The 27931-nt window shown below is 35.7% G+C and overlaps 3 protein-coding genes and 1 long non-coding RNA gene across 6 annotated transcripts; 1 reads left to right on the top strand and 3 right to left on the bottom strand.

Annotated features, from left to right (window-relative positions):
* On the bottom strand, positions 2457 to 4535 carry LOC18789995. Its single transcript, XM_007224929.2, has 4 exons — positions 4435 to 4535; positions 3828 to 4306; positions 3618 to 3722; positions 2457 to 3528 (listed from the first exon to the last, which is right to left on the bottom strand). The coding sequence occupies exons 1-4, from the start codon at positions 4448 to 4450 to the stop codon at positions 3340 to 3342; spliced, it is 789 nt and encodes a 262-aa protein (XP_007224991.1). The 5' UTR covers positions 4451 to 4535; the 3' UTR covers positions 2457 to 3339.
* On the bottom strand, positions 9024 to 10514 carry LOC109946725. The gene is made up of 3 exons (XR_002269801.1): positions 9754 to 10514; positions 9431 to 9666; positions 9024 to 9249 (listed from the first exon to the last, which is right to left on the bottom strand). It is a non-coding gene; the product is annotated as an uncharacterized LOC109946725 (long non-coding RNA).
* LOC18788287 (aspartic proteinase oryzasin-1) lies at positions 11521 to 15362 on the top strand. 2 transcript variants are annotated; one of them, XM_020555900.1, is made up of 14 exons: positions 11521 to 11786; positions 12144 to 12511; positions 12599 to 12659; positions 12796 to 12890; positions 12997 to 13109; positions 13295 to 13463; positions 13558 to 13597; positions 13818 to 13882; positions 13962 to 14075; positions 14162 to 14226; positions 14334 to 14490; positions 14594 to 14713; positions 14870 to 14958; positions 15079 to 15362. In XM_020555900.1, the coding sequence occupies exons 2-14, from the start codon at positions 12152 to 12154 to the stop codon at positions 15161 to 15163; spliced, it is 1533 nt and encodes a 510-aa protein (XP_020411489.1). In that variant the 5' UTR covers positions 11521 to 11786; positions 12144 to 12151; the 3' UTR covers positions 15164 to 15362. The 2 variants fall into 2 exon arrangements, with proteins under 2 accessions (XP_020411489.1, XP_020411488.1); XM_020555899.1 differs by having other exon boundaries at positions 11522 to 11786; positions 12140 to 12511.
* Positions 16419 to 18635, bottom strand: LOC18794041 ((+)-neomenthol dehydrogenase). 2 transcript variants are annotated; one of them, XM_020554906.1, is made up of 4 exons: positions 18395 to 18635; positions 17576 to 17837; positions 17167 to 17349; positions 16419 to 16962 (listed from the first exon to the last, which is right to left on the bottom strand). In XM_020554906.1, the coding sequence occupies exons 1-4, from the start codon at positions 18451 to 18453 to the stop codon at positions 16567 to 16569; spliced, it is 900 nt and encodes a 299-aa protein (XP_020410495.1). In that variant the 5' UTR covers positions 18454 to 18635; the 3' UTR covers positions 16419 to 16566. The 2 variants fall into 2 exon arrangements, with proteins under 2 accessions (XP_020410495.1, XP_020410496.1); XM_020554907.1 differs by having other exon boundaries at positions 16419 to 16959.

The following is a 27931-nucleotide window of genomic DNA, read 5'->3' as shown; positions in this document are numbered from 1 at the left end:
GATATGGTTGTTACCTTTGCTTTTGTAAGCATTAACTTTGAGAAATACTTCCGATCTTGAAGGATCGTATGAGTAGTCGCGCTGTCTGCGAGACAAATATCTTTGCCATAGCCTTTGTTTTGAGAGCATCCATAATTTACATCCATGCCTTTAAATAAGCACTGTAATCAATAAAGAAGAAAACATTACCACTTTTATTAGATTGAAATGAAAAATTAAACAACACTTCAGCTAATGCAAATAGTACATTAAGGAATTTAATCTAATTCGGACTCAGAAGCTTCATTCCCTCTTTCAGTAACAAAGTCAGAAACATCCAGATGCGTCTTGTTTAGCTGACGCGATATTTCTGATGAGCCATCTGTGGCTGGTGGAGCATGATCAATGTAATTTGTCTCCACTTTCCTGTTCTTAAGTGAAGCTTGATAGAGATCCGCCAAATGCTTGGGTGTACGACATGCGCGCACCCAATGTCCCTTTGCACCACATCTGTGACAAGTGCTTTCAACATTTCTAGGCACATGGCTCATCTGTGCCTTTCCCTTATTACGGGATGTATTTTTGCCATTCGTGGATGGACCGCTCCTTGGACCTACACCCTCTGAACGAGCACCACGATCTTTTCTGCTTCCTTGCCAGCGGCCACGCTTGCCCCCTCGCCCACGTTTGTGGATACTACCACAAGATGAAGTGGCATTCACTTCCTGAGATGCAACATTTATTTCAGGAAGTGGTGCTAAGCCTGTTGGGCGAGATTGGTGATTCTTTAATAAGAGCTCATTATTCTGCTCAGCTAACAAGAGGCAAGATACAAGTTCCGAGTACTTCTTGAAACCGCTATGTCTGTATTGCTGCTGAAAGAGGACATTTGAAGCATGAAAAGTGCTCAGAGTTTTTTCGAGCATATCCTCCTCAGATATATTTTCCCCACATAGCCTCATTAATGAGGTAATTCTGTGCATAGCAGAGTTATACTCGGACACTGACTTGAAATCTTGAAATCTCAAGTGAGTTCATTCGTATCTAGCTCTTGGGAGAGTCACCATCCTCTGGTGATCGTATCTTTCACTTAGAGCTTTCCATAGAACCAACGGTTCATCAACCACCACATATTCGCTCTTCAGCGCTTCATGGATGTGGCGGCAAAGAAAGATCATGGCCTTCGCATTCTCTTCAGACGAAGCATCATTCTCATCTACAATTGTTTGTCCGAGGCCATTGGCTCGTAGATGAATTTTGGAATCCAGGACCCATGATAAATAGTTGTCCCCGGAAAGGTCCAAGGCAGCAAACTCTAGTTTTGCCAAATTTGCCATCCGAAACTTTAGGCTCGAGATCTGGGACATTAAGCCACTTATTAATAGGAATTTCAGGCCCTCATTATTCAGGTATATTAATTGATGATAAAAATAAAGTGCTATGAATTTGCTGGTATTGACGATAAACCCGCACCATACTTTAAATAAAATTAAATATGCGGTAAAGTAAATTCATAAAGTAAATTGCTTGCTGTATGGACGTTAATTCCGCACCATACTTTAAATAAAAGTAAATATGCGGTAAAGTAAATTCATAAAGTATGAGGGTTAATTCCACATCATACTTTTAATAAAAGTAAATGTACAATAAAGTAAATTCATAAAGTATGAGGGTTGATTCCACATCATACTTTTAATAAAAGTAAATATGCAGTAAAATAAATTCATAAAGTATGAGGGTTAATTCCACATCATACTTTTAATAAGAGTAAATGTGCTTGTATGGGCACTAATTCTGCTCCATACTTTTAAATAAAAGTAAAGGCATGGACGATAAACCCGCGCCACCCTTTTAAATAAATATTGTCGTATGAGTAATAAACCTACTCCATACCATAAATAAAATAAATGTGGGGATAAAAACCTCCACCTAATATATATGAAGTGCATAATATATCATATATTGTGGGCAATATAACTGCGCCACTATTCAAGATATAATAGATGGGTTTTAAGATCACACCATCATTTTATTACAATAATTTGTGTTACAATGCGATGGGTAAAAATAAATTACACCACCATAAAATAACAGGACAGGGTATAAAAACCACGTCATTCCAAATTACGTTACAAAGAAGTAAATTAAACAAGCATGGATGAAACAGCATAGAAATTGTGAGAACACAAAAAAAGAAAGTTTGCATGTCGTCGTAGTATTAAAGTGAGAGTAGACATATGACAGAGAGGAGACAGAGAAATAACCACATAGTGTTGAGTTGGGAAAAATTCAGAAATAAAAAGGAGAGACTTTCGTGCTGATAACGTGTTATAAAACTAGAATAATCAGAGAATGAGAAGTACCACTGTAATATTGGGAGTGGAATTATATTTCTCTTTGTGGTGTTTACACTGACAGAATTTCTCCTCAGATAGACTCCACTCTTTCTCTTCTCTCTAACTCTCACTCTTTCTCTTCTTCTGACTCTCACTCTTTCTCTTCTTCTCTTCCGTATGTTTACAAGCAAATATAATGTCTATTAATAGGCAAAGCAAATGACTTTTAAGGGAGACATAATGATTTCTCCCCAACATCATTATCCCATCTTTTGACTAATACCTCTATTTATATCTCCATCTTTTTACTAATGCCCTATAGCTATCTATGTGGGCTTCACTTCTTTATAACACACACTTTCTTTTTTTTCTTTTTTTCCTCAAAGGTAGAAAAGGGGAGGAGAATTTACTCACACACATTGGCGTCTAGGAGTTTCGAGCATGAAACCACTGGTCTTAAGTCAAACACACTTTTCCACTATGGTATGACCCCATTGGCAGCACACTTTCCTATTGAACACAACATAAAAGTAACCAATTATCTCTTAATCAATAATCAACTATGGCACGACCTTTTGCCACATGCATTTTCCCACTTCTTAAGTACTTAGTTTTTTTTTTTTTTTTCCTTCTTTGCTAGATGAATTGCATTGCATGTCTGCATTTTGCACTGAAGTGATATTGCAAGGCCACGACATTGTAGACACGATCCTCTTGTGGCATAACAGCAAAATCTGCAACCAAATATTGCCAAGATAGCAAGAGTTGCCAAATATTTGATTCTGTTATAAATTTTGTGCTGCCATCTAAGGATAAAAAGTATTTTGCTTGACCAGATTTAGCATTAGATCTTACGGTGGTAACGAAACACTTCATAGGAGCAAACATAAGGCTTCATTTTACAGATTAGTAGTGGCTCAAACATACAAGCATGGTTATTATCATAATACATGTCAAGCTTGATGGATAGAAGCCATTACTAAGCAAACAGAAATATAATAATGATAGCAGCAAGCAACTAAGTTCAGTACATTTGGAACTTTGCCTTTGTTTCCTCAAAGACCTGTTCTGCAATGACGGCCTCATTGCCATCTGCTCTTTTGATCTCCAAGTGAGCCTTTTGGTAGAAACCAGTACCCCTTAATGCATCCGAAATAAAATCATCAAAACCAATAGCAATGGCTGCTTCAGCCTTGGCTCCATACACCAGCCTCTGGTAGACATAAAAGTACCGATACACGTTATCGCTTAAACCACAAATGACTGCAGGGCAGAAATATGCAAAATATAGGCTTGTTCAACCTTGATCCTTGAAAGATGGATGGCACCAAAGCACATGGGGCAAGGCTCACAAGATGCATATATGTCACAGTCGGCAAGTTCACTCTGCTTCAGCTGTTTACATGCCTGATAAAGCAAAAACATTAGTAAGGATTATGCTACGTACTTTCTAGAATACTAAGAGAAGAGAAGAATTCATGTGAGGTAAGTCATCATTTCCATTCCAATTACCTCTCTTATTGCTGTCACCTCAGCATGGGCAATTGGGTCTGTGTTCCTCAGGACCATGTTGTGACAACTCACAAGTACTTCATCATTATGCACAACAACAGCACCAAAGGGGCCTCCATCTCCACATTCAACACCTTTATATGCTTCTTCAACCGCCTTCCTTAAGAACTTGTTGTCTCTATCTTCCCCATCTCCACATTCAACACCTTTATATGCTTCGTCAACCGCCTTCCTTAAGCACTTGTTGTCTCTATCTTCCCCATCTCCACATTCAACACCTTTATATGCTTCGTCAACCGCCTTCCTTAAGAACTGGTTGTCTCTATCTTTCCCATCTCCACATTCAACACCTTTATATGCTTCGTCAACCGCCTTCCTTAAGCACTTGTTGTCTCTATCTTCCCCATCTCCACATTCAACACCTTTATATGCTTCGTCAACCACCTTCCTTAAGAACTTGTTGTCTCTATCTTGTACACCTGGAAAAACCACAAATCAAGATGCAGAATAAAAATACAACAGAACTTGAGTCATGGGAATGAAATCATGAAAAAATTTATTTCACAGTGTCTGTAAGAAAGAGAGAAGAGGAGCAAGGGCAACTTACTGTTAGCTTCCTCCATTTTGAAGTTACGTTGATTTCAATGTGGATGCAACTTGCAAGGTATGGAGAAAGCAACTGGTTTCATGTTTATATATGCAGCAAAGATCCACACAACTATTCATTATGTGATTATATTTTATTTGGTTAAGTTTCTTGACGTGAGTCTCCTAATTAATCAAGGAGATTTACTTCCTTGATTAATTAAGGGATTTACTTTCTTATTTTTTATATAAGTGATAAATCATTGTATAATTAGAAGATACTCTCTTAATTCTTTACTATATATAATGCCTTATAAAACATTTATATGTAAACTCCTACATATACCTCCATATGGAGAAGAATAAAGAACAACTTAAAGTCTTCAAAACCATATTCATATTTTAGCATGGTATCAGAGCCAGGTTAACCCACGTGTGAAAGCCCAACGGCCACACGTGCTCCACGTCACCCAAAATGAGTTGTCCACATGTTAGGCTTGAAAATTCGACATACGTGCGGGGGCATGTGAGAATGTGAATGTAAAAAGTCCCACATTGGAAAGTTAAGAAACCTAGCAAGGGCTTATAAGAAGTTGGGTTATTCCCCCCATTGCCAATTGGTTTTGGGGTGGAACCTCAACTTTCTTCATGGTATCAGAGCAATCGATCCTCGGTTGTCTCTAAATTCTCATATCAAATTTTCTTCAAACACAAACCCTAAATCCTCATGTCAAATTGCTTCAAACTCAAACCCTACATTATATTCCTCATCTTTATCTTTCCCAAATTCAGATCTCCATACACATATCCCTCATACCTTTCAATTTCTAAACACATATTTTTTATCCTTCCGCTGCCATGGATACCATCTTGATTTGCGCAAAGAACCTAAATTAGACCTTGACCAAACCTTTGCATATGTCCGTCGCGAAGCTCAACAATGACTAACCATGACCAGTACTCCAGACACTGCTGTCCTAGCCACCCAACTTCCACAGGGTCCTCCAACTTCTACCACTGGTGCTTCTTAGACTCAAGTCACAAGCTCTCATCCGGAATGCAAATGCACTCACTGTGGTGGAAGCAAACATACTTGTGATGGCTGTTACGAATTGATTGGTTACCCGGATTGGTGGGACCACTCCAAAGCTCCGCGCAAGAATAGGGGCAAATCACTCGACACATCTTCTGACTCAGCTCCTGTTAGTCCTGCAGTTCCAACGGCACCAGCTCCTGCCTCTGCCTCTGTAGCCACAACAAGACATCCTTAGCATCTAGATGATTGGTTATGGTACTAGGAGGGGCAAACTCTACCCCAAAACAAAAAACAAAAACAAAAACAAAATAAAAACAAAAAAGAGTGAAAGGGCTATGTTTATTGACGTATCCCAAGAAGATGTTGCTTATTTATTGACTCTGACGACCCCTTCTCTTCAAGAGGAGAAGGGGAGTGAAGAGAAGTTGTTTTGTCTCTAAACCCTTATCTCAAGTTTCTCAAATTTCTCAAGTTTCTTCAAATTTCTCATATTCAAATCCAAAACCCTAAATCAAATTCCTCATTTTTTTTTTCCCAAATCCAAATCCCTCAAATCCTCTTATCCAAATCCCTAAACACATAACATCAAATCTTATACACATACCTCTTAAATCTAATTCCTACATCAAATTTCTCACATCACCTTCCTCACCTTCTCATATCACATCTTACTTCCGCTGCGATGTCAAGAACCCATACGATTCTCCATCTTATTGCAAACTCACAGAAGCATGCGGTCAACCCAGACTCCTTCTTCTATCACCACCACCAAAGGTTCTACTCTTCATACGTCCTCCAAGATCAGATATTGCATATGCTGTGAGTGTGGAAGAGTACTTCATGACTCACTTACCAAGTTGGGCATTCGTGACATATATGCACCAACTTGAGGAGGAGTGTTGACGTGAGTCTCCTAATTAATCAAGGAGATTTACTTCCTTGATTAATTAAGGGATTTACTTTCCTATTTTTTATATAAGGGATAAATCATTGTACAATTAGGAGATACTTTCTTAATTCTTTACTATATCTAATTCCTTGTAAAATCTATATATGTAAACTCCTATATATACCTCTATATAGAGAAGAATAAAGAACAACCTAAAGTATTCAAACCATATTCATATTTTAGCAAAGTTTTCGATGTTAGACTTCAATATTCTTCAACACTCTCCCTCACGTAGGGCAACTCTTTAATGGACCACACACGAAACAAATTCCACATCGGTCACCTTTTTTAAAAAATGAAAATAAAAATAAAATTTTGGGGTTTGTTTGATTTTGGTTCAATTTATGGCTTTTGTTTGATTTGGATTTAATTGGGCCTAATCAATTGGCCCGCTTAAATTTCAAAGGAATTGACTTGTAGCCAACTACTAACAACATCGATATTGTCCCAAACTTAACTACATGTTTAACAAATGTAGAATTTTATACAAAAGACCTCGATGTGATTAATAGAAGAACTATTTATTATATGTTATATTTTATTTAGTTACGTGAGAATTCAATATTCTTAAACAGATATCACATGAAAATTTGCCAAGAGGACTTGATGGAAGAATCTGTCAATTTAAGTTGATATATGCCTTTTGTTTTCTAAGTTGCCTATCTTCTCCTACTTTAAAGAATAATATCTCTTGGTTATCTTCCCCTTATATTTCATTTTTCACCTTTTATCTTCCTTAAAAATTTTAAAAGCATCGAAAAAAAGAATCTTATTTTTCTACAATTCGAACTTGTATTCTATACAAAAACCGTTGTGAATGATAGATTGACAGATTCACCATTCTTTATTAGGTTATATTTTCATTTCATTTTTTAAGAAATTCAAATTCACTAAAGAAGAACCAAAGAACAAGCCCACCAATGGGCCAACAAGAAAATAGACCCAAAACCACAAGCCCACTGCTTGATTTCTTTGTTCGTTGAAATTCTGCCTGGCTTTTCAGCTTTCGTCTCCTTTTCCTCTCCGAACAAATTCCGATGCCCACTCGCATTTGTGTGGTTTGGTTTCTTTGTTATTCACATGAGCACATATATCTTTTATTCGATGTGCTTTAACTTTGGTTTTTTTTTTTGGTTCCCTTTCTTTCATTTTTAAGTTGAAAAAGTTGATTCAGCAAAGAAAATAATTTACTGGACATTTGAAAAAGAGTGGCTTTGATTTGATGCAGCTCCCAATGATCGAACGCGAAATATATACATATATAAGTTTCAGCCTTGTCTAAATCAATGTCATGTTGAAGATTGTACAAGTTCATGATCTTTTGCCACTCAATTTCAAACAACAGTGTTGTTGAACATCTAATTTGTAATCTTTGTGGTTTATGTTATGTCTGCCATAAGTGCATAATTGGAAGGAGACCATCATTTTCCTTTGCCATTTGGTAAACCTGCACGCCTATATCTTCATGATGAAACAGAAGCACTTCTGATGCTCTCCATTCCTAGGTTCCACTGAAATAGTTCTTTTAGACCTTGGTAGGGGTGGATATGGTGGGTTGGGAGAAAAACACAATAGTTCTAGTAAAATCTGTGTAAAATCTGATGTGGTAGGTGTGTGGTGGTACCTTTCTAATCCAGTGGACAGTCATGGAACCAGTTTGGGGGCAAACTCTGGGAGTTTGGAAGTGAATGAGCATGTTATCCCACTGGGGTCTAACTTCATCATTCCAGTAGAAGTCCCTCAGTAGCTCAGGTGATACGTTTTCGAAAACGTTTCTTGTACGGTACTGCGCAGGGCCTAACTAAAATTTGAAAACAATGTTACAAAGAAAGACGCATTCATTCATAATGAATAATATGACATGGGAATTGGATTTGTATAACCGGTGGCTAAAAAAAATTGAAAAAAGCGGGTATAGCTGAGCGGCTATACAATTTCTTTTTAAAAAAAGGCGTATATCCGGGCGGCTATACCATTTAATAAAGCAAAATTAAGAAATAAGACCCTCCTAGTTGTATTAGTTTATACTTTACAGATTTTTTTTTTGGTTTAGCTGCACGGCTATAAGATTTTAATATAACATATTTAAATTTATTTGTATACATTATTAGTATTCAATAATATGTGGGAATATTGTGTATAATTCGTGAAGTTTTTGTGTATTATTAAAAATTTTATAAAAAAATAAGTGTATTAAACATAAAAAATATGTACGCACATGTTCAATACGAGTATAGCCGCACCACTATACTATTTCTTTTAAAACAATTCAAAAAACCGAGTATAGCCCAGCGGCGATACTATTTCTTTAAAGAAATTGAAAAAAGAGATTATAGCCGTTCGGCTATACTATTTCTAAAAAAAATTAAAAAATATGCATGTACATGTTCAACTCAAGTATTGCCGCACGGCTATACTATTTCTTTCAAAACAAGTCAAAAAACTGAGTATAGTGGCTACTCGAATTCTATTAAAGAAATATGGAAAAACCGAGTATATCCGCTCGGCTATACATTTCCTTTTATAAAAAAAAAAAAAAATTAGAGGAAGCGAGTATAGCCGCCTGGCTATACTATTTAATAAAGCAAAATTAACAAATAAGACCCTCCTAGTTGCATCAGAATAAAATACGTACGTGTAAACAGAGTATAGCCGCTCAGCTATACTATGTCTGTTAAAGAAATATGAAAAATCGAGTATAGCCGCGCGGCCACACTATTTCTTTTAAAGAAGTAAGAAAAATAACAGCTCAGTGAGAGTATAGCCGCTCGGCTATACTAATAACCTAGAATATCCCCAAAAACAGACGCAGCAGCAATAGCTCGGTGAATTAAGGGATCTACGTTCTCTACCTGCACAAATTTGCAACAAAATATCAAATATGGTAAAATTGAAGTTAAAAAACAATCCAGATTTGGTGAACTTCAAACATAAATGGTAACAGTGTATACATTGAAACTCAATTTATATTAATTTAAACTGAATCATCATGCAAAGCCTGAATAAAAAATGGAAAAGCGCAAGAGTTATTACCTCAACATTAACACCAGAAGTTTCATGAAGAAATTTTTCTGCTGATGACAAAGAAGATATAGGGAACATCCATAACCTGCAGTTTCAACACTTACATCTGGATTGGGCTCCATCTCACAACATGTCCAGCACTTGTAAAGGACACAACCAAACCAATGAACCAAACATAAGAACATAAAGGGATCTTTTGCATTCCATGAGGATTTGGGGATCTTGTGCACAGCACCTACTAGCACCTGGTGCAAGATAGAACATAATCGATAAAGCAAATCAAGAGTTTGACAAGTTGTAAATGAGCATTGTTAAGCAAATAGAAGGAATACCTGGTCATAAGGAAATGTTGTGGCAATGTTTCCACTAGCATGAAGAAAAAATTTGACACAGAGCTTAGGTAGCTCCTTCAGACGTTCATCTTCTTGCAAAAAGGCAACAAGTTGGAGAAAGGAGCCGAGAGATATGCAGAAATTACTTAAGGTCAGCAGGCAGAACAATGCAACCAGCAAGTAATATAATCAGTTGAATGCCAAAAAGTTCAGAATGGTATCAAATTGGAAGATTCAACCATTGGTGAATGGCAAGGTGGGATGTTTCTTCCTGATCCATTTTCAACATTTAAAGAGAAATCTATTAAATATGAAGAAGAGAAAAAAAAAAAAAAAGGAAACATTTTTTGTCCTTTTAAGAGTAGGAACCTCCTATTCATGCTCAATACAAGTTGCACAAAAAATGAAGCAGTCAAGTAGGTTTCATACACATCTTTTTTCCTTGGAAAGAGATGAATTTTGACACTGCAGTAATAGAGAAAAGTTCAAAGCAATAAAAATGGGAAAGGAGGAAAACTGACCAAGATTTACTTTACATGGGACTGATGGAGATAATACTCTGGTCCCAGGAGACAGAGTAGGTGCATTGTTGCCTAATTAAAAAACAAAATGACAATGAAGGTAGTGAAGGTAGTGAAGGTGTTAACTTTTTTTATATTTCTTTTTAAAAAAAGTCCCCAAAGCATGGTAATAATTCGAAATGAAGAAATGAAGAAAGAACAAAGTGAAAAGGAGAGAACACTGTCAAATAATCAGGTATCTGAAACCCTAGAATCTTCAAGAAGGAAACAGGAAAAAAGAAAAGTTCCACCTTGTTAGGAAGAGAATTGGGAATGGGTTTCGCAGGAGCTTTGGAAGCAATTCGTGGAAGGAAATACAAGAAGAAGCAGAGTTGATGCATTGCTGAGCGAGTTTCTGGAAAACGTCTCTTTCGAGAGAATCGAGTTCTTCGGTTCTCAAGTCCCAGTCGTCGTCCTCCAACGCCATTCTTGAATTGAAACTGAGAAAGGAAGAATCAAACTCTCGGGTTTTGGAGAGTATTTTGGGTTTTGGGTTTTTGATTTTGCCCTTTTCGAGACATGAACGTCTCTCAAGCGCCAAAGTTTTCTTGTCCGTTTAATGATGATGAACAATCTACACGCCCGTTACACCCCATGATTTGGGCCCTAACTCTTTAAGTTAGTGCCCGGCCCAATCTTAGCCTCGATGCTCTGTTTAGGCCCACCGATCCCAACACATTCGATTTTTGTTTTGAAACACAAGTACTAGGGGACGGTCTGTGACGAGGGTAGTTTTATTGACACTTCAAAAAAGTTATCATTCTTTCATTATGTTAAAAGGAAAAAAGAAAACTTGTGTTGTGATTATGACTTTTCAAGAGTGGCAATAATAGCTCCCTTGTGATAATTGACAATTACAATATGGGTCATTCCTGTGTTCAAGTTTCCCCTCTCTCGACATTGCTCGTTTAAGTATACAAGTAACTTACTTGTATGTTTCTTGTAATTAGCCATTAGGGCATTAATCATTATTAAACAAACTACTTAAGGTCAATCGCTTGCTTGATGTAATAATTAATGTTGTTCAATGCTTGGATGTACGAGCACACTGCCCTATTGAACCCAACATAAAAGTAACCAATTATTGCTTACTCAATAAACTGTTGCATGACCCTTTGCCACATGCATTTTCCCACTTTAAGTACTTTTTTTGCTTTCTTTTTTGCTTCTTTGCTAGATGAATTGCATGTCTGCATTTTGCACAGAAGTGATTGTAATTTGTAAGGCCACGAAATTGTAAGCATGATCCTCTTGTGGCATAGCAGCAAACTCTACAACCAAAGATGCGTGGCTGTCTCCGTATATTCTTTTGGCTAATTCTTAACTCGCACGGACCTGGAAACTGCCTTGTGGTTTCCTGAACTCTCTCTCTCTCTCTCTGTGTTCTATATAAAACGGTGGACAAAAACGTTAGCCCATTGAGCTACTCATGATCACTCGCACAATTCACCACGTAAAGCCAATAACAGTGAGGTATGAAACTACGAACTTTGTTTCTCATTACGACCCATCAGTATTAGTAACTCAAATTCCAATATTGGCATGTTAATAACTGTTTACTATGTGAATTAAGCATAGATATTGTAATAATATTGTATTGTCAGATTGATTATTATATTGTTCATCATGTCAAAAACTTTGCAGTATGCTTGATTTGTAAGAATTTTTTGAAGTTGGTAGCGAAAACTTAAAAATTTGTCAGACAGACTTCTCTGAAATTGAATGCAAATGGATAGTTAATCCCAGCTTTAATACATGTAGTCCAATTTGTACAGCTGTGGAGCTCATTCTTCTAAAACTGTATTTATTTTTTGTCATGGCTGGAGCCAGAGAGCTCTATGAGCATGGCGTTTAAGGGTCTTCTGGTTGCAATTTGTATTTGGGTTTGGTCAGGCTCCTTGGCTGCTGCAATATCCAATGATGGGCTACTGAGAATTGGTCTCAAGAAGCAGCCTGTAGGCCTCAACAGATTGAATGCTGCAAGAATCACCAAGACAGAAGTTTCTCAACCTAGAGGTCTGGGGGATGTAAATATTAACTCCAATAATCTTAAAGCTAATATTGTATATCTGAAAAATTACTTTGATACCCAATATTATGGAGAGATTGCTATTGGTTCTCCCCCACAATACTTGGCTGTTGTCTTTGATACTGGCAGCTCCAATCTTTGGGTCCCATCTTCAAGATGCATCTTTTCTGTATGTATTGCAGTGAATTATCAAAATGCTTTGAATCTATGGTGTTCTTAGAGTTTTGAGTAGTTTCTAAACTGTGACTGTATGCAGATTGCTTGTTACTTTCATTCAAAATACAGGGCAAGCATATCGAGTACCTACACCAAAATTGGTAATCTTTCCTATCCCTTACATTTGAGTATGCATCTAACTGACCCCTTTTTGTAATTTTATAATTGACTCAGAAGATTTCTTGTGGGAAATTTTTGATAGAATCAAACTCAAAATTACTTTGTGTTATTATTTAGGAATACCCTGCAAAATTCCTTATGGCTCTGGTTCCATTTCTGGCTACTTCAGTGCGGACAATGTTAAAATTGGGGATGTGATCATCAAAGATCAAGTAGTGCTCTTTCTCTATTTCCATTTTGGTTTATCTAAAGTTTTTTTTTTGTTTACATATATTCTTTTTCCAATTTGTTGATGCTATGTCTGGTTTCCATCCTTAGGAATTTGTTGAGGTTACAAGGGAAGGAGTCCTTACATTCTTAGCTGCACGGTTTGATGGGGTCCTTGGACTTGGATTTCAGGATATTTCTGTTGGCGAAGCCACACCAGTGTGGTATGTTTCTGGCATAAACTGCTTAAACCTGATATATCTTTAACTAGCTCTTAGTCTAGTCATACTTTTCATCTTAGCGTTGGAACTTGGATTAGATCTCATATTTGAATCCCCACTCCCGGCTGATTAAAAATATAAAAGGAGTGTTGATGGCTTAAAAGCATGAGTTAGTTTTCTGGGTGCAGGTATAACATGGTGCAACAAGGTCATATGAGCCAGCAAATTTTCTCTATCTGGCTAAATCATGATCCAACATCAAGGGTGGGAGGTGAGATCGTCTTTGGTGGATTTGATTGGAGGCACTTTACGGGTGATCACACCTATGTCCCGATTTCAAAAAAGGGTTACTGGCAGGTTTATTATAGCAAAAAGAAGTTGGTGTTCCTCTCTAATATATTTTTCTTGCCAAATGAGATGACATTTGATTCAGTTTTATTTATCTCTCCAGATTGATGTTGGAGATGTTATTGTTGCAGACAATTCCACAGGTTCTACTACATTTCCACTCCTATGTTGTTTAACTATCTTTATTCTATGTTTAGAGATTAAATTTGCTGCTTGGTGAGTCAAGGAATTCATGTACATGTCTGGTCTTGACAAGCCAAAAATTCTCCCTAAAACATATGTAGAGGCCTAAAAAAACCAAATAACTTGATTCTGTTTTTATTCAATTTACAATCATGTGACATGAAAGTTTAAAATTTTCAGGACTATGCAAGGGTGGCTGTGCTGCCATTGTGGACTCAGGAACATCCTTCCTTGCTGGTCCAACTGTATAAACTCATGCTTAAAAATTCAGACTTTGAGCAGTAACAACTTGTATTCCACCCTTGATTAACTCTTCTTTTTCAGACTATAGTGGCTCAGATCAACCATGCCATTGGAGCAGACGGATATGCAAACTTGGAATGTAAAAATGTTGTTTCCACTTATGGAAATTTGATATGGGAATATCTAGTATCTGGGGTTCGTCTTTTTTCCCTTTTCGCTTCCTTTGCAATTCCTTTTAGGAAACGAAGAAATGCATTAGAGTTTACCTCATATGTCTGCAGGTACGGCCTGATATAGTGTGTGTGGATATCGGTCTATGTTCATATGATGGATCTCGTAATGTGAAGTTGAGACTTTTTCTTTTTCTTCCAATTATTATTTTGTTTATTTTGTTTAGTTTTTTTATATCTTCATCATAATAACCATAGCAGAAGGCAAAATTTACTTCTACAGAAACTATATTGAGTCAGTGATAGAGAATGAAACTGGGAAGGAGTCATCAGTTGATGAAACTCCTCTATGTACCTTGTGTGAAATGGTTGTCTACTGGATTCAGCTGCAGCTTAAAAAGCAAATAGCAAAGGAAAAAATATTTAGCTATGTGAATGAGGTATTCTTCTGAAAGTATGAGGCTTGACTGATAAATATGCGTACACCAAAGCTAAAAATTCTTTTGATTCTTTCCGTTCTTTGTGAATTTTTTGCGAGTAAAGTTGTGCGAGAAGCTTCCAAATCCATTGAGAAGGTCATTTGTCAACTGTGATAACATTGCATTCATGCCAGATGTTTCATTTACAATTGGGAACAAATCCTTCACCCTCTCCCCAGAACAGGTACAGGTTTTGTTATAGCTCTTAGTCCTTCACACTTTGTAACCTAAGTAGCATGGTTTTGTTAAGATAGAACTCAAATGTTTAGAAAGGAACTTAATTAAACCAATTTCCTTTAGATTCACTCCATTTCTAACATGTTTTGGACTTGATGTTCAGTATATACTTAAAGTTGAAGGAAAATGTTCTATTGTCTGCCTTAGTGGATTTGTTGCTTTGGATGTGCCTCCCCCGCAAGGTCCTCTATGGTAAGTCACTATGACCCTCCTTTGGGTTCGACTTCATGATTCGTTGTAATTCTTCACCTCGCATAAGATCTTCATTTTAAGTTTTATGCAAGAATGTTATGAAATTAGCACATTCTGCAGGGTTCTTGGAGCTCTGTTCTTGGGAGCATACCACACAGTGTTTGACTTCGGTAATCTCAGGGTAGGATTTGCAAAAGCTATATAATTCATAGTTTAGTAATCCTTTGATTAAACCCCTTGTCTGTAAATTGTTTATGCTAATACTAAAGGTATAGATAATATGGAAACTGTAGATGGTATAAGGGCCGTCTGTAATTGTCCGTCCACAAATAAAATGCATTCCATTTGGTTGGTATGGATTGCCAATAAGATAGCAAGAGTTGCTAAATATTTGATTCTGTTAACAATTGTGCTGCCATCTAAGGCTAAAATTATTTTGCTTCACCAGATTAAGCTTTACATCTTACGGTAACGAGAAAACATAAGGCTTTGTTTTACTGATAGTGGATCAAACAAACAAGCATGGCTATTATCATAAGAATAATTCAACCAACATGTCAAGCTTGATGGAGTAGTAATAGAAGCCATTACTAAACAATTGGATGAATGGATTACAAAATCTTGATAATGATAGCAGCATCTACTGCTCTTGAAAATAGGGGAACTGACCTCCACAACCATTTTCATGGCTTTCATGGGGTCAATTAACCCCATTGACAACATGGTGGATTCATCATTGGGCTCAAGCTTATGCTATGTTGCTCAAAAGGCCTTTTACAAGGAACTCAAGTTTTGCCCACACATATATGGCACTTCACATTTCCGTCCCCGAGTGATGTACGATTGCTTACTACTCTTGCCCCTTCTTGCCTTGTATCCTTAAGGGCTCATAAGTCTTACAATCCACTCACCCAGCGTCCTCGCGAGCAAACTTCTGGCTGGGGTCCAACTCTAATACCATTTTGTCATGACCCTATTTCACCAGCAAGATATTGTCCAATTTTGATCTCATGGGGTCTCACGATTATGTTCCTTGACTCAAGCTTATGCTATCTTGCCTAAAAAACCTCTTACTAAGAAGTCAAGTACCCACACATATAAGGGACTTCACTTTTCCCTCCCCAAGAGGGCTAGGAGGTTTGCTTAGTTTATTTGATTTGATTTCAGTACAAATTCATTAAATGACCCCCCCACTATATTATGATGTTTTCAAAGTTTTTGACTTAATTTGAAATCAATTGGCCAAAGAATTACGTGACGTTAAATTTGTGCAGTAAACTGCAGTGGAAGGAGGTTTGCATACTTTCTTTGATTGGATTTCTGTTAAAAATAAAAAATAAAGTAAAAAGTCACCAAATAACGGCTCCCACTACATTATGATTATAGCATCAAACTCACAAAGATATAAATACACCCGATCAAACAAGTAATGGTCGCCTACTATATTTTCTTTTGGTTTCTCTTCCCACATTTAGCGTGCATATAGTATACCCAAAGTATCTTTAACAGAAAAAATTAATTAGAGGCTCTCCCTCTCGAAAGATTGCCCACTTCATTATGCCCTGGTGGCCAAAAAACTAAATCTAACTCCAAATCCAATCACTCAAGCTATAATTTAGAGGAAATAGCATTACTACTACCCCAGAAGAAAAATTTTCCAGATGGAATCTGGTGAGAAGGAAGCAAGGCCAGCCTAGCAGCCATACCCGCGGCATCATCTGCGGTGTGGTCGCCCTTACAATGAGTCATAGATGTCTGTGTGAAGCCTGGACAGAAGCTATTCACACTCAAACCCCTTCCCTCATATCGCTTTGCCAAAACTCTTGTATATGCGTTGAGTGCAAGCTTTGACACAGCATAGTCGGTCCATAATTTCGGCCACCCTTTGCTCTTCCATGTGCCGCTCTTCACGTCGTCGAGAAACAAATTAACCACCCCTTCAATCTCCTCTTCCGATAGTCTTTCACTTTTCATAACTTGTTTTATGCTAGGGTTTCTTAGCTGCTGCAAGGCCATATATAATTTGAGCAAGTAAAATATATATATTTTACATAAGTATAGTTATTCAATCATCCGGATGACCGTACGTTATCACTATGCGGATGTCAATGTAAATAGGGAAGAAAGCAGAGATACATGGTAATAACATCTGGACGTCCGCATAGAAGAATTTATATATATAACTATTTATAAAATTGTTTCACTTACATTTAGTGAGCCAAGTCTGGAGCTAACGTTAAGAATCCGACTTACTGAGGAAGAGCTACGAAACATGGGCAAGAGGGCCTCAGTCAGCAACTTGGGTCCATAGAAATTGGTTTTCATCACTGTCTCCGCATGTTCCACCGAGTTTTCATTGAGATCATTAAACGATACAGCTGCGTTGTTTACCTTGAATTTTCAAAAATTAGCCCAATTTTTAGGTCAATATTATATATGTAATACTATATACATCACCGCAAATATATATATCACATTACTAATCACTTCTCTAATATATATGAGTCCCGCGTATATTAATGAGACCCACCTAATAGAAATGGTCAGTGAAGTGATCAATAAATGTAAAATAATTAACTTGGAATGGTATGGTGGGGAAGAGAAAACTTAATATTACAAGAATATCCAAGGCTGCATAGCGTTTGCTGAACCAGGATGTGAATGCTCTGATTGAAGAAGGGTCCGATACATCGAGGCAAGAGAAGGCTACATTGTAAAGACCTTGGGCTCTCAGAGCCTCCACAGCTTTGCAACCCCTTTCAATGTCTCGGGCTGTTAATATGACCGTCACCCCTAACTCCGCCATCCTCTTCACAAGCGCAAACCCAATGCCCTTGTTTGCACCAGTAACTATGGCTACTGTGTCCTCCGACCACCATCTTCCCCAGCCATGAAAATTTAATAATGTCCACGTTAATTCTTATTATTATTATCATTATTTTGGGGAGGAAAGAAAATTACAGCACAATTTCCCAACAACATTATATTTATGATCATATCCGACAAAATAAAATGTCAATGGGTATAACTCAATTGGTTGAGCTCTCTCACCTCCACCCAAGGACGGAGCTAGAATTGTAAAGTTAGGGGAAAAGTAGAAAATACAAGTATATAAAACGCCTAAATATTCAATAATTACATATTTAGAGCTAAATATTTATAATTTAGTCTAATTTGTTTTAAAGAGAACTATAACTTAAATTATAAGTTATTACAAATTCTATATGTTATACATAATATAATAGAAGAGAGATAAAAATATGGTGTGGCTCCGCCACCCATGTGGGCGCATATATTCAAAACCCAACACACCCAATGAATATTTGTGTAAAATACTATCCCCCAATTACTTGTACTAAAAAAATATGCTGAAATCACGTAGAGAGAGAGAGAGAGAGAGAGAGAGAGAGAGAGAGAGAGAGCATGTTTATATTACCTGCTGGTTGGGGAGAGGGAAGGAGAAAGAAAAGAGAGCTCAGCTTCGTTGGAGTCCATAAATATGATATAAGGTTGCAAATTGAAGTTGTGTGTGTTGGGGTATATGAATTGGAAGGCAGAGGAATGCGAGCAATGTGTATTTATAGATGGATGGATAGATGGAAATTAACAAAGGCAAGTGTACATGTGAATTGAGATTAATTAATAAATTAAACGGAACTCGAAGTCAATATTTTGCATACGTACTGCTTCAACATGATCAATTATAATTAGGTTAGGCGTAACCCACGTTCCAATTTTATATTTCCTTTTTGTTTAGTTTTATTAACATGTGAACGTTTGCATGTGTCATCAGGCATGCTGATTCTTTTGGTTATTGCATCAATACCGTTGTTAGATGAATAATTAGAAAGTTTTGATTTCGAGTTCTAGCATTCGTGTAATGTGTGTGAGTTTAATATACTACCGCCTCTTTCAATTGAAAAGTTCTATTATTATTATTATTATTATTATTATTAAAGTCATCTTTTTTTTTCATCCACTGGTCAACTTTGGGTTGGACAAATAATAATAAATAATTGAGAGATTGCAACTTGACCTGGGGTTCATATTCATTCTCTCTGGCTTGACCATGTGAGGAAAATATTCTCCACTAGCTTCCTTTTATTTTCCCATACGATTTTCAGGTGTGGAGCAAAAGGCTGTCGTTAACCTAATTAACAAGTTAACAACCACGCGTTGGTGATTTCAACATGCCAGCCTTTCTTCATTAATTTATGGTCATGCTCATATTATTCATAATATAAACTTCAAGAAAGATGGATCCAATTGCTTCAATGTCCTTCCACACATACTTACAATATACTTTATTTTTTTATATATACAAGTTGCTGTTAATTGTAGAATTAATGAGTTGCATCATTGCATGCTTGGAATCCATCCACACATATTAATTATTATCGCGGTGATGTTTCATCTGCTTTTAAAAGTTTAATTTATCCTTCGTGTTAATGATAAAACTTTACGTTCATGAAAAAGGAGACTTGGAGATGGGAAATTAATTACTTTCCCATATTTGGTCAGTTCAAGCATGGAAAATGGTTGGCTTTACATAGGAAAGTAGGGGAAAAGTGAAGCCCTCCTTCCAATTTGGGGAGAAAATTATACAAACTTTGTTTTCCATTCCTACTCAAAATAAAAATGGAAAAGGAATAAAGTGATATCTCCCGATCACTTTCTCAGTATTACCAAACGTATGAAAGAAATATTTTATTTCTCATCCCTTGAGAAACGACATAGAAAGTGATTTCCACTCAAATTCATTCCGTGAACCAAACAGGACCTATAGGTATATTCGGTGTCTCAATGAATATACTAACTGGGCAAAAGCTAACTAGCTAATTAGCTCTTTGCTTCCAAACCCTTGTTTATATATCACTAGTTGTGTATAGGATGGGGGACCTCTCCCTAACTAGCCTTAGCTTTATTGTACCAATAGTCACCACCAACATTCTTCTATTGTATTTGATCGATGCACGTTGGAGCATGAATTAATTGGGCAAAAGCTAACTAGCTAATTAGCTCTAGAATTAGGCGCATGTGATGTAGGCTAAAGACTAACTTTTCAATTCCATTGAGACACCGCCATAAGATTAGAATAGTGTGTCTCCAAGGAATCATCTCTTCATTCTTTTCACCTTTATCCTATTTCCCATTTAGGGAAGAGTGGGAATCAATTCTAAATTTATGTACACCTGCCGTTTCATGCTTTTTTTTTTGGGATCCAAGTTTGAATTACTCTAAAGTATAAGCAAGGGTAACAGACACACTTCCATGACTAAGTGGTATAATTCACATCACATATAGTGCTCCTATTATTTTAGCAAAGCTACAATGGTTGTTTGATGGTTCACTACAAAAATGTTGGCAGTGATCACCTTTTGTTTTGTGACTTTTGGAGATTATTGGTCTTGTTTTCCTAAGAATAAAGCCTTTAGGCACGGATTATTCATAGAAAAATGTAACCAATAATCTCTAAAGTCACACCCAAAAAAAAAAAAAAAGTAACTATATTGCCAAAAAAATTTGTATATGGTTCTTACTCATCTAGTGCCTAGGACTTGAAGGAGAACATGAAGGAAGAGGTAAATGATTTTTCATTTTGGGGATTAAAAATAGATAAATTATAAGGTGTTCATATTTCCGTCTATTAGAATTAGTTAATTGCTAACGCTTGCAATCTAACATTCTCCTCAAAGTCTACTCCAGGTCTTTGTTATTTTTCAGATTAAATAGGGATAAAACAAAACAAAAGAAAAATCGAAAGCTTCAGTAGAAGGACAAAAGGCAAAAGCCTCCGCAAAGTCTAACTTTGTGGCACCAAAACTATGACAATTATTCTGCGGTGTTAGTTAGATTGGACTAGATTTTTGGTGTGCTCTCAAGTGGTTTTGAGTTCAAACTTCCACGGTACCCGTGTGCATGAGTTTTCCCCCCTCTCCTTTCCTAACTTTGAAAAAAAAAAAAAAACATGAGTCAAAATCAAATTTAATAAGAACATAAGGAAACAAAAAATCAAATAACTATTCATTCACTCGTATCTGTATTTGGCATACAACAAGAAGACACAATTCCACAAGAGAAGACAACGTGACAATCCAATTAAAGATAATTAAACATAACTAGCTAAGTTTAAAATTGATAAACAATTTATACTTGTAGCATCCTGCGTGGAAATATTTTGAGGAACGCGTTATCCCGACGAGATAATTACTTGACTTCATTTTGATAAGAAAATAATATTAATTAATTAATTGACTTCATGACGTTGACGGTCTTGGCTAATGAAAAGTGACAACTTAAACACTTTAATTTGGTAACGTTTTTATTTTAGTTTGGAAATTAAAAATAAAAATAAACGTCAATATCTTTAAAAGTGTTTTTCTGATTATAAAGAAAATAATTATTTATTGGTTTGTATTTTTCAAAGGATCTCTAAACGGTTTCTTCAACAACTTTAGAATAGCGTGTAAATAAAAATAAAATTGAAATGCTAAAATAGGTGAATCACATAATCAAAACTCTCTCCAAGAGCCTTATTAAACTTAGTCATTAAAGTTGCAACCTCTTTTACTCTTTTTAGCAAGGACGGAGCCATGTAGGGACCAAAGTCGTCCCAACACCCCCTCAATCTTTTTACTGCTTGCATTTATATATTATATAATATATATAATATTATAACATATTATATTATTTTTGGGATATTTACTCTAAAATAAATAATATATTAGGTTCTTTTTGTCTACAAATTAACCATAAACTTCTTAATCACTCTTCTACTTTCAATTAAATCTTCTAGATTAGGTTATGATATTTGCACTAAAAACTCCTAATTTTCTTTTGGGCTTGTCCGACATAGGTCCCTACAATTTCTATTTCCTAAACATATACCCATCATTCTATAAATCTATGTGTAAAACCCAATTTCAAACTTAAATGACCAGTAGGATATAAGAGGTTGTACTATTCCTATGTTTTTACATCCTTGCCATCAGACTTCATATTTTATTTATAATTTATTCCAAGTATTTCATTAACTGTCATAATTGTAATTAAAACTCCCTATTAATAGCATATCAATCACCCCATTTCTTTTGGTTGCCATTCCCTCTAACATATGGCCCCTTAAAATTGTAAATAAATAAAAAATATAAATTACATATCCAATAATGTACATATGAAAAATATAAATATAAATATATACGTATAAAAATATAGGTATATTATTTACCCAAAAAAAAAACAAAAATAGGTCAATTACTTTGTAATTGAAATTTCCGTACATTTTTCATAAATTAAAAATAGGTACACAATCATTTATAGAAAATAGGTACATTGTATAATTGAAATTTATGCACATTTTTTTATAAATTAAAAATAAGTACATTACTTGGAAGAAAAAAATAAGTTCATTATACTAGGTAATTATTTAGAGAAAAAAAATATGTTCATTATACCAGGTAAATTGTTTAGGGGAAAAAATAGTTACATTATTTAGAAAAAAAAAATAGGTACATTATTTTGAGAGAAAGAATAGGCTCATTTTATAAATAAAAAAATTGTTTTCATAAAACAAACAATAAAAAGATGATCAAATTATTTTTTATAAAACAAGTAATAAAGAAAAAAAAAGGTACAATATTTGGAGAAAAAATAGGTTCATTAAAAAAAAAGTTTTAAAAACAAAATAATAAATAGATTATCAAATTATTTTTCAACATAATTAGAATGTACACTATTATTCATTAAATTATAATAATAAAAAGAATACTGGTCGTATAATTCATAAAAAGAAAACAACATTAATTCCTAAATTTAATATTAAATTTAAATTATTAATACTTTAAATAGATTACTAGTCGTAATTCATAGAAGGAAAACACCAATAATTCAAAAATAGATTACTAGTCGTAAAATAGATTACTAATACTTTAATGTGAAATTTAATATTTAATTTCAAATAAGTTTCTAAATTAGTTCCTACATCCATTACAATTATTTGGAGATATTTTCAAATTCAACGGGTGTCATTAGTTACACCCCCCATAACACATTAACTTATAAATATGGGTAGTTTTGGAATCCAAAAAATACAATAAATCAGATTTTAAGTTATATTAGGTAACTTGCTTAGTTGAATCCTAGTCATCAGGTATTATTTGAAAAAATTGGGTATTTTACATAGAAAACTAAAGAAAAGGGCTGTATGTGATTTAAAATAAATTTTATGGGTCTAAGCTCAATTTACTATTTTCTTTTTTTCTCTTTCTTTTCCTCTTTCGTTTAACTTAAGCATTGTGAATTTTTTTCCCTCCCTTTTTACATGTCTGAGTAGTGTACCTTAATATTGGGATTTATGAAATGTTTTAATTTGAAGAGCTTAATTTGCTAATATTATTGGCAATAATGATATATTTTTCTTCTCTCGGTTATCTTTAATTGCGACAAATAAAAATAAAATAGCATCTCTAGTTTTAGTATGTTGGTATTTCGGTTCTAGATTCGAATCTCACCTCACCTCTCCATGTAAATAAAAAATTAAAAAATAATTTGATTTTGAAATATTAGTTCGACTTTATTGGTATTTGGCCCTACTAAATAGTGTGAAATGAGAAGAGGACACGACGCTTCTCATACTAATCATCAGTATGGAAACTATATTCTAGAAGATGCAAGAGCTAGCATTATTTAAGATTTGTCGAACGACTTAATTGCTTTTGATAAAATTAAAATAAAAAAAAATTAATACAAAACTATTCAGTTGCTTAATGGTTGAGGCTTGAGGCTGCAAGTAATAGTTGAGTCTTTGTTAAACTTGGTTTCCACCTTCCTCACCTTACACGTGACTCTTACCCCCAATAATAATAATAAGAAAGACAAAAAACAAAGATATTATTTTTATCGTAAAAAACAAAGGATATGTGGGAAACCAAGAAATTACCACTAAAATCTTGGGCTATTAATTTTAACTTCCGACCACCACGCTTTCAATTATACTGAAAATTAAATTAAAAAATAAAAATAAAAATATATTAAAAGAAATAGTTTGCTCTCTCCAAAAACCCACATGAAGCCTCTCAAATGGTCCTCAAACTTATACTCGAGTTGCATTTTGGTCCCTAAACTAAATTATTAGTTTAAATTGTCCACAAACTCTTTATTATTCGCCAAATTGGTCATACCGTAACATTTTTAAAACTATTTTCAAACCAAGATTTGTTTATTATATTTTATGTCCACATGAAGTCCACGTCATCAAAAATAGGGGCTCACATTTACCACATCGGCATTTAACAGATTCATTAACGGTTTGTGTAACGGTGGGGCCAATTTGTAGGTATGTACTTGTAGGTTTTCCGGGAGTTTGAGTATGTGCTTATAAATGTCCCTAAAACTAGGTACGAACTTGAAAATGACCATATAGTTTGGGGGGTCTTTTGTAGAGAGAGGCGGCAGAAGGGGATGGGATGCAATTTTTTTTTTTTTTTTTTTCTTCTTTTATTTTTTATTTTAAATGTTTGGTAGGTGTTGAGGCCCAAAAAATTCACGGTTCAGCCCAAATATATTTCCGGTCTAATGCGATACTTTACCGAGAAGAAACCCGATTTGGGCACGCGAAAGTTCGTCATATGCGCTTGCACACATGTCATGCCAAGCAAATAAGTGACATGCCACACCAAGTAAGGAATTATTATTCCGCACCCAATCACGCCACAAGCTTAAGTGGGCCCCAAGCCACTCAAATACCCGGGGCTTGCTTGAGTGGGTTGTGGTATGGATGGTAATAAATTGTCATGAGACCCATTGATAGGTCGAGAAATGGAAGTCCCGAGTTGCTTGGGAGCCTCGGGACTCAAGCCCATTTCATAGGCCCAAACATGTGGGTGAGCACAAGAGAGAAAAGAATAGCCCATAACTCCAAACAAAAATAGCCCAACCAAAATAGCCTATTGACTTAACCAAAAAGCCCAAACGTTTGATAAAGAAAGCCCACTTACTTAATGAATCACCTTTGTACATACAATTACCAAAATGAGCTACAAAAGCCCCAACACTTGGCCGAAAAAACAAAAGCCACGAAGGAGAGTCTGAAGGTCCATTATACAAAGCTGTTGAGGGGTTCCAGCACATGGGAAAGGAGCAAGTTTCAAGCAAAAGACACCCAAGGGACCAAAGGATATTGGCGCGCAGCCGGCTAGGAGAGGAATCGCCTTTTGAACTAACATGCATACCCATTCTCTTTCCCTCATCAGACCTGGCCATGGAAGAAGGAAGAAAAGAAAAGAAAGAGATGGCTGGAAATAGAGGCAGCTGCGGGAAAGAGCATTGAGCTCCCAAAAATCTCTGATTTTGTGAGATTGAACAGAGAAGATTTTGCTAGAATAAGATAAGTCAAAGAATGGGAGGAGAAAGGAAAGAAAAAGCTTGGCCAAATTAGATAGAAACCATTAGGGTTTTTTGGAAAAAGATGGCTTCCAGCGGCTATAAAAGGGGCCTCTTTTACCTAATCAAAGACAACCCACATTTCAGAGAGAGCAAGCTTCCTCTCTCACCTGCAACACCCAACAAATTCGTGCTCTGTTCATCCTCCTCCTTATTTTTTCCCCTTCTAGCAGGCTGCTTTAGCATTTGACAGAGTCATTGTCAAGCTGCCGGAAATAATACTCAAGCCACCCATTCCTCTCTTTTTCCTTATTCTCAGCCAAACCTCTCTGCAAACTCTTCATCTCCTACCTTAATACCCATTTTCCTCCAGGAACACTTAGTTTTCTCTTCAGTGCTAAACTCATGACAATTTTGCTCCCATGCCACAAGCTTCTTGTGCCAAGCTAGAAAATTTATCTGTAAGCTGTTGTTATTTTCATTGGTGAAGGTAACCAAGGTGTTTCCTAAGGCTTCTCTGTCCTTTCGAAGCATTTTTGGGGCTTGATCTATGAACTCAGGCACAGGGGATAATTTCATCCATCTGTCATTTACAATAGCCCAGCCCATTTACAGCTGCCGGAAGAAAAAAAACCCCTACAGTAGGAAAGACCCTTGATTTTTAATGGTTACTTTTTAAAAGATACACAATTTTTTTATAATGATTTTTTCATTTTTAAATCACTTTTGAAAATGAAAAGATTAAAATATCCTTAACAATGGATCAAAAATTGGATGGTGTTAAACTCAGATACAAATCATGAATTTTGATAAATTAAGGTGACATTTCTCTTAAATTTTTCTTTAAAGTGAAAAATTGAAATTGAGGTATAAGTTCACGTGACATTTCTACATAAATCTCTAGAAATCACTGCAACCCTAAACAATCAGCTTGTCGTTGTACCATTGTTTGGCTCTGATTATTATCATCATCTTGGAAACAAGGATCAAAATTTCAGACTTTTATCATCATCATCATCATCTTGGAAATAAGGATATGAATTTGAGACTTTTAAAACAGAAATTCGATTCAGTTGTGACTCCATGAATTTGCTGTCATATCCTTCCCATCATGTTTCTCCTTTTTCCCTCATATTTTTCTATTTTTATTTTCTCTTAGAAAGTAGCACAATCGTAGAAAACCCAGAAGAAGAACTTAGATGAAGAAAAAATTAAATTAAATTAAAAACACGAGGGAAGAAGAAGGAGAAGAAAGAGCAGCAAACATGGTGGGAAGGATATGATGGCATATTGATGGTTTATGGCTAGTAGTGGGTTTCTTTAGGAAGAAAAACTACAGGGTTTTATAAAAGTTTAAGTTTTTTCATTTTCTGCATGAAATAAATAAATAGAATAATAATCCAAATTGGAATTTATTAAGTAAATATATATATGATATGGCACATGCCATATTATTGGAAACATTTAAAAAGGTGACCACACTTAAAATAAAATAAATGGATGGGTTTCAAACGGTCATGACTGATAAATTTTTATAAATTTTTCTTAAACAACACAAATTGAAAACATTTAAAAAGGCATATGCATGGGTTCTTCAAAAGCACATGAATGGGGCCCACAAAAAATTTGGTATAGGCCAAAGTTGGGCTACATGTGGCCCTGTTGGAGGGCTAAAGGGCCAAATGTGGCCCTCCAAATTTGGCCAAAATTTCGTTTAGCCCATGATTGGAGATAGGTTTTGCATTATTTTAGGGCTATATTTGGGATATAGCCCATGGTTGGAGATGGCCCTAGTATTATTGTTCTTAGTATTATTTTTAACTAAGGGCATTTTTTAGTATTTTGAATGTTTTACCATTCTTTGCCCCTGCCTATATATATATACAGTCCTGATCTCTTGGACCACAAGAGTCCAAGAGATTGTGGTCACCTACCGTTGGATATTAATCCAATGGTTCAAAAAAGTTTCTTAAAAGAAGTGCAAGAGTTAGTGAACCGTTGAATTTACATACAACGGTGAGTGACCACAAATCTCTTGGACCCCTGTAGTCCAAGAGATCATGACTGTATATATATATATATATATATATATATATATACAGTCCCGTTCTCTTAGACTCCAGGGGTCCAAGAGACTTATGGTCACCCACCTTTAGATTTAATCCAAGGGTTAAGAAAAATTTACTTTAAAATATCTTTTTTTTTTACCTTTTAAATTTCACTTAACAAAAAAAGAAAAAACTAAAAAACTAAAAATGCGAAATCTGATCTTCTTCCTCCCGCTGCCCCCACGGTTTGCTTCCTCGCCTAGATGCCACGCCAACTGCTTCGACTACGGCTTACTCAGATAATATCTATACCGCTATATGCCCGAGCTCTGCATCAACGCCACTTTCATGCTCTCATTCCGAGTCTCTCTCATATCACGAATTCATGCTAGAACATTCAGCGCATTGTTTTATCTAAATTGGACACGATATCCAATTCCTTGGGAGAAAGGATTTTGAATCAATCTGATCAGACTACTCACTAATCGCTATAGACTCTTCAGTCCGGACCTAAATTTATGTCATTCTCTCCTCATACTGGTTTC

The sequence above is a fragment of the Prunus persica genome, chromosome G1 (genome assembly GCF_000346465.2).
Source record: "Prunus persica cultivar Lovell chromosome G1, Prunus_persica_NCBIv2, whole genome shotgun sequence".
Lineage (NCBI taxonomy): Eukaryota > Viridiplantae > Streptophyta > Magnoliopsida > Rosales > Rosaceae > Prunus > Prunus persica.
Note: the sequence above shows the minus strand (reverse complement) of the source record. Positions and strands in the feature narration are given on the sequence as shown.